Raw genomic sequence first — 10,066 nt, forward strand, 5'->3', positions numbered from 1 at the left:
GCTGCCTCAGCCTCCGGGGCTCGATGCCGTCGTCCGCCGCGCAAGCTTCAGCCTGGATACCTACGAGGGCGCAGACATGATGGAATGCTGGAACGGCAGCGTCCTCACCTGCTTGCACGTACAGAACTTCAATCACCGCCGATCCGAAATTATATTTGCGGTGCACAGCCCTCTATGTTCCGAGAGAGGTATACCCACCATCCCAGCATTACACCACAAATTCGGGGAAGGCAAATTATGCACTTTTATTCAGCTCTTTTCCAAAGAAGAAGGCGATGGCGTGTCCTACTTTTATATCAGGGTGGAGTGCGACAGGCTTCAAACATATTCTACGGTGCATGTATATGTGTTGCAAAATGGTGATGATGTCTGGCGCACCCATCTTACCTTGGCCTCAGGAGACATCCTACTATATCCACGATCCAGTCCCAAAGGGGTGCTCGTTCACAACAAAATCTATGTGCCGTGCGACCCAAATGAAATTGTTGTCCTGGATTTGACAACCTCGATCTTATTGACAATTCAGCTCCCACAAGGGGTGGGTTTTGGCTTAGCAGGCAACACCATGCTGTCACGGGCTGATGATTCTTCTGGTGTATATCTCATCCATGCCAAAGAGTTTCAACTTCACATATGGCTCCTCAAGGGAGACAGCTGGTTGTTGGTGGACACCATTTGTTTGCGTGAAATGTGTGCTAATTTGCTTGAGGATGAGCCTATTGCTGATATCCGGATAAACCATGTGGGGGACTATAATGAGTTTGTATTCTTGGAGATGGGTCGATGTGCACTCTATTTGGATATCAAGTGCAGGACACTGCGTAAAGTGTATGAGATGACATCAGAGGAGCAACATTTGGGTGATATCTATCCTTTTATGATGAGCTGGCCTCCCATATTCCCTGCACTCGTGGATAGTGCTACAAGGTGTGCCTTTTTTCCCTTTTGGTGATCTGTATCGCGTCCTCGTAGAGGTTACAGAGTTTTGCAATGTGCATCGTGCATCTCACTGTTTCGTATAGTTGTGGGGTGGTTTTACATATGTGATTGATTCCTTAGGCCTTTTTAAGAATACTAATTAAGCGACATTAGTGAATTTTGCTCAATATTAGTTGCAAAATTGCACATGATAGTGTCGATGGTTGTTGTTGTTTGTACATATATTGAAGTATTAGACTGTAGCGGACCCCTCTGTGACTCTGTGGAATACTCCCTCCGTCCGGAAATACTTGTCATCAAAATGAATAAAAGGGATGTATCTAGATGTTCTAGATACATCCCTTTTATTCATTTTGATGACAAGTATTTCCGGACGGAGAGAGTACTTGCTTCTGTTTGTGCTGGCAGCAGAAGTCATGCTTCCTGAACCTGGTCTTCCCTTTATAGTCTCATAATAAAAATTCGTAGTGGTGCTGAAAACTGTCCTATTTGCTTCTTTCGCATGGATCTCTCATTCTGTTCTATACTTGTATCACAGTTATCTGAACTAGCAGTGCAAAATTGCAAACTGGACCTACAAAAACATGAGACAGCATGTATAAGAGGATTAAGAGCTGAAGTATGCCTAGCCTTGTCAATCTGTTATCATGCTGACCACTATGTTTTCTTGCACATAAATAGTCAGAAACCCATAAATTCTGGAATTTCCTATTTCTTAAATCCATTGTGTAATTTTCTACATACTACTTCTCAACTGTGAACCTCAAGCTACTTATGAGGTTGCTAATACTTGTTTCCCCCCAGAATGTTGCCTAGTGGATCGTATGTTCTTTTTCTCAAACACAAGTGCTGGATTTTACGCCGGTGCTCTTGACCTTATTCATGATTTGTGATTCAGATATATTGCAGTGAAAATCTTCCTTTTGGTACTCCCAAGCTAAAAGTGGCTAGTTTATGTTTGTGTGGCATTTCTCTTTCTATATCGGAGTTTTGGTTTTGTTGGAATACAAACTATAAAATGGAAATATGTCTGACTGGGATACGAAGGCATTTAACCTATGCTGCTGTAAATTTTGGAAATAAAAACTATATTGCTTGACCAAATCCATCCCTTTGATTTCTGAGTGCACTTGACATTTGACTATCGATGGTGTTATTGTGATGCTTAAAGTGGCAAATTGAATGAAACATGATGCTTAATTACCTCCATCTGGATTCTCCTATGTCTTCTCTGAGACAGAAATGTCACGTGAAGGAGACTAGGATGCTTTTGGATGGTTTGCTTGTGTCAAGAGCGCTATAAACGAAGAGCACGGGGCTGCATTTCCTCAGTAGCAGTTCTAACCGCGTTCATCTTATAAGTAGTGGTGGATTAATTAGGATGCCATGTAACTGTATCAGGCACTCTTGTCCTGTGACATCAGTAGTGTTACTCTGTTAGCGACCAATTGATTTCTCTGTTTCGTCTTGTTGCCCTGTGTGGTTCCGGTGCTTGCCCGCTTCAGCTTGCTCCTTGTGGCATCTGGGGGTTGGTTCCACAGCTTTGCTACTTGTGGCATCTGTCGTTGGTTCCACAGCTTGCTAGTTGTGGCATTTGGAGAAGCGTCTTACTGTATCAATATTACAGAATCGGTTTCAGTTAGGGATGTGTAGCTATCTGACGTAACAGTAAAAGAAAGCTTCGTTGAAGGCACGATCTACTCTTCTTCTACTTCCCCTGTTCCTAAATATAAGTCTTTTTGAGATTTCAATAAGAATATTTTCGTTGAGAACTCCCTTCGAACTGCTCAAATTTGAGAGGCGGTCGACACGACTCCTAACTTTTTGAACAGAGCAACTCTAGCCTATCCCCTAAGAAATAGAGAAAATGGCCGAATAAAGTTTAGTGGAGCCCTTCGACCAATCAAATTTGAGAGGCGGTCAACGCGACTCGTAACTTTTTGAGCAGCTAATAGCAACTCTAGCCTAACCCCTAAAAAATAGAGAAAATGGCCGAGCAACTCTAGCCTATCCCCTAAAAAATAGAGAAAATGGCCGAGTAAAGTTTAGTGGAGTAAAAATACTCCAGTAAGTTTTGACCAGACCTAGCCGACCCTCTAAATATAAATGGAGTAAACTTACGTTTGGGTCATACATTTTGTCGAACACATGCTATGCACCGCTGCAATGATGGTGGCCACGCCGGCAACGTTGGTGCGCACTTCAGACACGCTAGCAATGCTGGTGAGCGCTTCTCGCGGCCTTACTGGAGCGGGGCCTCCGTCCACACCATGCATGGTGGGGCGCTAGGGGCGACCTTGTGGCCTGTGCTGCTCTAGCGAGGCGCGGGCGAGGAAGGATGCGAGGTTCGAGGTGTCAGCATCCATGGTCAGGGCGCGCTTTGGTTGGTGTGGGTGACGTCGCTGGTTCTGTTGGCTTCTTGGTTGCGGCTTCATGGGTCGCTTCGCGTCCTACCGCAGCTGTAAAACTCCTGCAGCAGCGGCAAAGGGGTGGGACGCTACAGAGGTGGTGGCCCAGGGGCGGAGCTGGTGATGGGATGCAGCGGCAGATTTGGGTCGGAGGGGGCGAGGAAAGCCACTAGATTTTACTCGGTCAGCTAAAGGCCGAGTATATTTACTCTACGGATAGGCTGAGTAAAAAAAAATTTACTCCCCTAACCACTTGAGGAGATTGGCCAGGTGCCTGTTAGAGGAGTAAAATCAAAATTTTACTCTTTTATTATACTCCCTCCGTACTTGAAAAAGTGTACTTTCAACTTTGTTGAAATGTTAAAATATCTCAAAGATTGACCAAGTATGTGCAAAACTATATTAATTTTGTGAAACCTAATAGATATATGATAAAAATATATTTAATCATGAATCTAATGCTACTAATTCGATGAAAAAAATGTTAATGTATTATTGTATAAAATACGGTCAACTATAAATTTTTTTGACTTACCAACAAAATTGAAAGTACACTCTTTAAAAAACGAAGGGAGTAGTCTTTAGGGGATCGGCTAGAGTTGCTCTCAACCGGCCGAGAGTTCGACTAGGTCTGATTAGGGTTGGGCTTGAGATGCTCTAACTGCTTGACAGCAACAAAATTACAGTTTAACACCGTAAAATCCACCGGAGCATAGCAATACGTATTCTTCTTCCCTAAGAAAAGCATAATTTTTGTGTACTCTTTTCGAGAAATATAGCATGTGTGCGTGTTGTAACTAGTTAATTTCTGAAATATGAACAGAATGGCGAAACACAGCAACGACAGGCCGGAAGCTCGCTCGCAATCTTCCATGCACCATCGGTCTCTCTCAATGAGCATTCCCGCATCGATCGGTCCCCGTCGTCGATCTCAATCAATCAACAAATCGATCAATCAATGTATGCACTTGCCTCCCTCGAACCTCCACCCGATCTTGCCGGCCCGGCGCTCCCACTCCGGGCGCGACACGTAGCGCCTCCAGTCCTCGACGACGCGCCGGAGGTCGTGCAGCTTGTTCTCCAGGCCGATGCAGCAGGTCATGTGCACGGTGGCGATCCGGTTCAGGTCGCGCCCGAGCTGGCAGAAGCCGCTGACGTGCTTGCTGTCGACGAACCTGATCCGGACGCCGATGGGCGGCGCCGCCAGCTCCCGCTTGATCTCGTTGAAGACGAACTGGTCGTGGTTCTCCGGGAAGCGCGCCCTGGCGGCGTGCCAGTAAGCCATGGCGCGCGCGTTGCGGGCCGTGGCCTTGAAGTAGATGAAGCCCGTGTTGGGGTAGTTGCCCAGGTCGTCCGGGTCGCCGAAGTAGAAGTCGCTCGACGTCGTGATGTCCGCCGCCGCCGTGATGTGCACCCGCGGGTCCCGGAACCACGCCACGTCCACGTCCTGCACCCACGCACCCCGCACCTCGTCAACGCCTCGATCGGTAGAGAGATGCCGGCACGATTATTATTTCTAACGGAGATCGAGAGAGCACGTCGATCGATCTCCAGAGAAAAGAAAACGATGGAAAAAAACTAAACTAAAGTAATGGCAATGGCGACGAGACGACGTGCCGTGAAGAGGAGGTTGTAGCCGAGGAGGAGGACGCGGTGCTGGAGCCGGAGCTTGCTCCAGACGAGGTCGAGGTAGTCCTTGGTCATGTAGCTCTTGGCGCCGGAGAGGTCGAGGCCGTGGACGTCCGGGAGCAGCAGGTGGCAGTGCGGGTGCACGGCGCGGCACCGGCGGAGCGCGCCCTCGTCCATGGCCACCACCACGATGTGCTTCACCAGGTGCGAGATGTTGAGCCCCACGCGGAAGCTCTCGAGGAAGGAGTCCAGCAGCGACCCCTCCGCCGCCCACGCCTCGTTCACCGACGTCATGATCACCGTCCGGTCCTCCATCGCCGCCCGCCGCAGCATCCGCGCGAACGCGTCGTCGCCGCCGCCCGTCTGCGCCAAGGAAACCGTTAAGCAGATTAGAATCAGATAGCAACGGCCGAAGAGCTAGCAAATACGAGTAGATCGTAGTACCGCATTGGTAGGAGAAGAAGCCTTCGTCGCCGGCGCGGAAGCCGGCCGAGCCACCGCGTGGCTTCCCTGAGGGGTGAACTCCGTCGTCGCCGTGGGCCACGCGGGGCCTGCGGTGGCGGTGTAGAAGAAGACGAGCAGCGCAGTCGCTGAGGCCGCCCCTGAGAGGAAGATGGCCACCGGCGAGGGCTGGGTGCTCTTGGAGATCGCCATGCCGGAGCAGCAGCTGGATCAACTCCGAGGCATGCAGGGGAAAGGAAGGAGCAAAGAGCTCGGAGGCGGCTTCCTATAACTCTACCAGCAGCAAGCCCGGCTTTCCTCGGACGCTGATAGGCCGTGCCAGTTCGTGCCTTCTCCACTCTCACTGTACTGCTACCATTTCTTGGCCCATTATTTATTGGACTAGTATCATTCTATGCATGTTATGCATCACGGGTGGCTCGTTGACGGGGTGATTAACTAACGCGCCATCGACTAATCAAACGCGAGGTCGTAGCCAGGTCCGATGCCATCCACATGGCTGCCCGCAATCAAACGACAGATGAAACCAGCAGGGCGCGCGCATGGTCATGGCCAGGTCTCAGAACTCTCGCAGCCGAGCTTAATTACGAACGCGACGGATGACTGGGGTGGGCCGGTCCTATTGCTTGGACGAGTTCGCCATGCCTCCATCGCTGCCACAGTGCACACGGCCGGAGGAGGAGGAGGAGAAGCTTCCGCAAGCAAAGCAGCAGCCGGTCGACAGACACTGGCGCCAATTGAATGCCGAGACCTCGACGTGCACGGTGCAACGCATGGTTGTGGGCCGGGGAGGCATTCGCGGGAACAAATAATCATGGCGAACTCCGGCCGTCCGTCACCAGCGCCTACCTACTAGTGTCAGCGTCACCAGTATCGCCGCCCGTACTGGCATGCTGCTGGCTTCTGCCAGAGCGACGCGTGCACGTCTTGGCCGGCGTATCGTGTGCACGGCGCACCGACGACGGCCGCCTCCATATGCAGCGGCACAGCGGCACATCTGATCCGCACATGGCGCGGTTCTTTGGCATGCTGGCGACACCGTACCAGTGGACGGTGGTGTTAGAACGAGGCGGGCGGGCACGTCTGTGACTGTGATAGTACTTGCTGTTAGGTGGTTAAACTGACTTTGCTCTGACCTCTGCGAATAGGACTGAACTCCGCCGAACTTCTCATCTTTTTTCCGTTGCGCGTCCGTCGTTGGACTGAAGAAGAAAGCTGCGGCTCGACCGAGAGACAGCTTGCCTGACGGGTGCTTGTGAACCAATTCATCGCTTCCATACAAGCCCCGGTAGCCCCGAGTCGTGGCGTTTTCCCCTTCTGCGATTAGTCGCCAGTCGCGACGGAATCATGATGGCCTCCCACCGGAAAACTGCACTGTTCCTGCTGTCTAAGTTTCGAAGGGAAAAAACTGCTTCTACTGTGCAAGTCACCTAAGGCACCTTCAACGCCAACCCTTAAACCATCTACAATTGTTCGGACCATGGAAGCCATCCAATTTGATCCTATATTGGTCGGCAGCACGGTCTGGACGTGTTTTCTCCCACAAACCGGAGACAAAAGTGGAGAAGGTTTGCGGGAGTCCAAACCAATTCCAAGCCCGCTCCCATGCCCGCTTCCAAGTCCAGATCGATCCATCACAAAAAAAAAGACCGATCCCAAGCCCACTTCCGACCGTCATGACCCTCCGGAAAACTGCACGCCATCTATGTGTTTGGCTCAAGGGAGATGCTAGGGTGGTTATGGGTATCCCTATCCAGCTGGTTAGAACATTTCCAACAGGCGCGCAACGCTCGGCGCCTAAAAAACAGTTTGCAGCGCCTGAATCGCCTATTTTTGCGCGCCGCGGTGCGCTGGCTTCAGCGGCTGAGGCAGTCCTGGATTAAGGGGTCCTCGGGCGTCCGGCCTGTGTGACATGGGCCGGACTATTGGGCCATGAAGATAAAAGATAAAAGACTTTCTCCCGTGTTCGGATGGGACTCTCCTATGCGTAGGAGCCAAGCTAGGCGTCCGGATGTATTATTTTCTTTCTCTGTAACCGACTTTGTATAACCCTAGGCCCCTCTGGTGTCTATATAAACCGGAGGGTTTAGTCCGTAGAGAGCAATCACAATCATACATGCTAGACTTCTAGGGTTTAGCCACAACGATCTCGTGGTAGATCATAATCCTCATACTCATCAATATCAATCAAGCATGATGTAGGGTATTATCTCCATCAAGAGGGCTCGAACCTAAGTAAAATATCACATCCCTTACCTCCTGTTACCATCGACCTTAGATGCACAGTTCGGGACCCCCTACCCGAGATCCGCCGGTTTTGACACCGGCATTGGTGCTTTCATTGAGAGTTCCACTGTGACGTCGAAGTTAGGGTTGATGGCTCGCCTCGTTATCAGAGACAATATCAACTCTGGAGGAGCTCTGGCCTCAGGCCAAACCCTAAAAATCTTTTTTGTGTAATTCCAAATGTGAAGCAAGTCTCCATATCCTATTGGTGAAACTGAATACTTGAAATCCAACAGAACCCTTGTTTCTGGGCGGCTTTACCATGACCGCCTGTTCGGCCGTTAAGCCGACGATGACTTCTCGGGTCATCGAAAATCGCCTCCGTGTTGACTCTGAATACTCCAGACAGATGGATTCGGTGGAGTGCTTGTCTTTAAATGAACTCCTGGATCGCATTGCCGCCATGGGGGTCGCTACTGACTATGATCGGATTGGGCTTAAACCCGATCAGAGAGAAATCAAATCACCGCCGATCACCCATCAGATAGCGGTCATAGAAGAGCAAAACAATAATTCTTCCCCTATGCTGAAGACGAACTATGTTCGGATTTCTGAGCTCGAGGAGCTGGATACCTGTCTGCGGAACGACACTCCAAGCCCTCAGAATCCGGAATCGGGCGTGGGGCCCGGAAAATCATTGGACATCCCGGAACCCGAACTAATAAGCTCGCAAGCTTCTCAAACTCCGAACTTCAAATTGGGTCAGGGTTCGGATTTAAAGCCACCCACCCACCACATGCAATATTCAACAAGAAATTCCGGTCATCCGGATATATATGCAACCTCACGTGCATACGACAGCGGTCTCAGGAAACAGTCCATCACTTTTGGACCAGGTTCCTCCTTGTCAAAGACAAGATTAAAGATTGTCGCGATGAGGACACGATTTCTGTATTCTGCAATAATTGCACGGATGAAGGAATCCTCAACGCCATCAACCACCGTTGCGAATTACACTTCGCGGACTTGGCAACTATAGTACAGAAGTACTGCACAATGGAAAGTGCCTGGAAAACTCAGACAGCTCGCTGGGAGCCACGGTCTCCACCCAATCCCATGCACCCTCACGGGGCACCCGAACCCATAGTAAAGAAAATTAAACCCATTACGGGATGCGGAACCGTTCTGGAGGGCTGGCTCAATAGGCCATGCAAAATACACATGACACTGGATGCCGTACCAACCCACGGCCTTAGAGCATGTTGGATACTCCGGCAAGTGTCCAAGAGCGGCGAGGATATCCTCACCAAAAACACCACGGAGCAACTCCCCCCAGAACACGACGACCACATAGTATTGACAGTCTTTGAGACTTTCGCTTCAAACAATCGGCGCAAGAGGGCACTCCGCGACCTCGCTGAAGTCTGCCAAGTCGCAACAATAAATCCTTGGAACGACACGGCCATAACTTTCAACGCCAGTGACGAACCAAAAATCCGGTCAGTCCGGGCACCGGCCGCCTTGGTCCTCAACTCAATTGTGGATGGCTTTCGGCTCACTAAAGTGCTCATGGACGGCGGCAGCGGAATAAACCTCATCTAGGAGGACACACTGAATAAAATGGAAATAGACAGGAGCCGCATCGAGCATAGTAATACGACCTTCCGAGGGATCATTCCCAGCCGAGAGGCACGATGTGCGGGGAAAATTACACTCGACGTGGTATTCGGCACGTCGGAGAACTATCGGTCCGAAGAGATAACCTTCCAAGTGGCCCCTTTCAACAGTGGATATCACGCCCTGTTGGGGCGAGATGCATTCACACGCTTTCAAGCTATACCTCATTATGGGTATATGAAGCTCAAGATACCCGGGCTCAACGGTATTATCACTCTTGCTAGTGATCTGGACATAGCCCTCCACGCCGAAAACAAAACAACATCCCTGGCCCTCGAGGCACTGTCCGAGGCCCTCGCGGCCGAAGAGTTAACCGCACTACGCTCTACGGTGGATAGGGATGACATAATCCTTAATAAGCGTCCCAAATCCACCTCCTTCAAACCAACAGACCAAATAGTCAAATTTTAAGTCCACCCGACGGACCCCAAGAAGACAGCTTCCATCGGGGCACAACTGGACCCAACGGTTGACGCCGCACTACGAATCCTGGCGCCTGTGCGTCGGTTTCAAATCCTGGCGCCTGTGCATTCAAAGACCTCAATAAGGCTTTCCCTAAGGATCCCTTCCCCCTCCCCCGCATCAATCAGTTTATTGATGCTACTGCAGGACACGACTCACTGTGTTTCCTCGACGCATACTCCGGATACCATCAAATCAAAATGAAGGAGTCCGATCAAGCCGCAACGGCATTCATTACCCCATACGGGCCTTTCTGCTTCAAC

At 50.4% G+C, this 10,066-nt stretch overlaps 1 protein-coding gene across 1 annotated transcript; it reads right to left on the reverse strand.

Moving 5' to 3' along the window:
* Positions 1 to 3,923: 3,923 nt before the first annotated feature.
* Positions 3,924 to 5,887, reverse strand: LOC119270107 (uncharacterized protein At4g15970-like). The gene is made up of 3 exons (XM_037552078.1): positions 5,421 to 5,887; positions 4,965 to 5,339; positions 3,924 to 4,794 (listed from the first exon to the last, which is right to left on the reverse strand). The coding sequence occupies exons 1-3, from the start codon at positions 5,628 to 5,630 to the stop codon at positions 4,303 to 4,305; spliced, it is 1,077 nt and encodes a 358-aa protein (XP_037407975.1). The 5' UTR covers positions 5,631 to 5,887; the 3' UTR covers positions 3,924 to 4,302.
* Positions 5,888 to 10,066: the final 4,179 nt, after the last annotated feature.

This window comes from Triticum dicoccoides, chromosome 3A (genome assembly GCF_002162155.2).
Source record: "Triticum dicoccoides isolate Atlit2015 ecotype Zavitan chromosome 3A, WEW_v2.0, whole genome shotgun sequence".
In the NCBI taxonomy this organism is placed as follows: Eukaryota; Viridiplantae; Streptophyta; class Magnoliopsida; order Poales; family Poaceae; genus Triticum; species Triticum dicoccoides.

Coding starts and splice junctions, on each gene's coding strand:
- LOC119270107 (XM_037552078.1), bottom strand. CDS start 5,630: ATGGCGATCTCCAAGAGCACCCAGCCCTCGCCGGTGGCCATCTTCCTC. Junction 5,340..5,420: donor CTTCTTCTCCTACCAATGCG/GTACTACGATCT, acceptor TCCTTGGCGCAG/ACGGGCGGCGGCGACGACGC. Junction 4,795..4,964: donor GCTACAACCTCCTCTTCACG/GCACGTCGTCTC, acceptor GCGTGGGTGCAG/GACGTGGACGTGGCGTGGTT.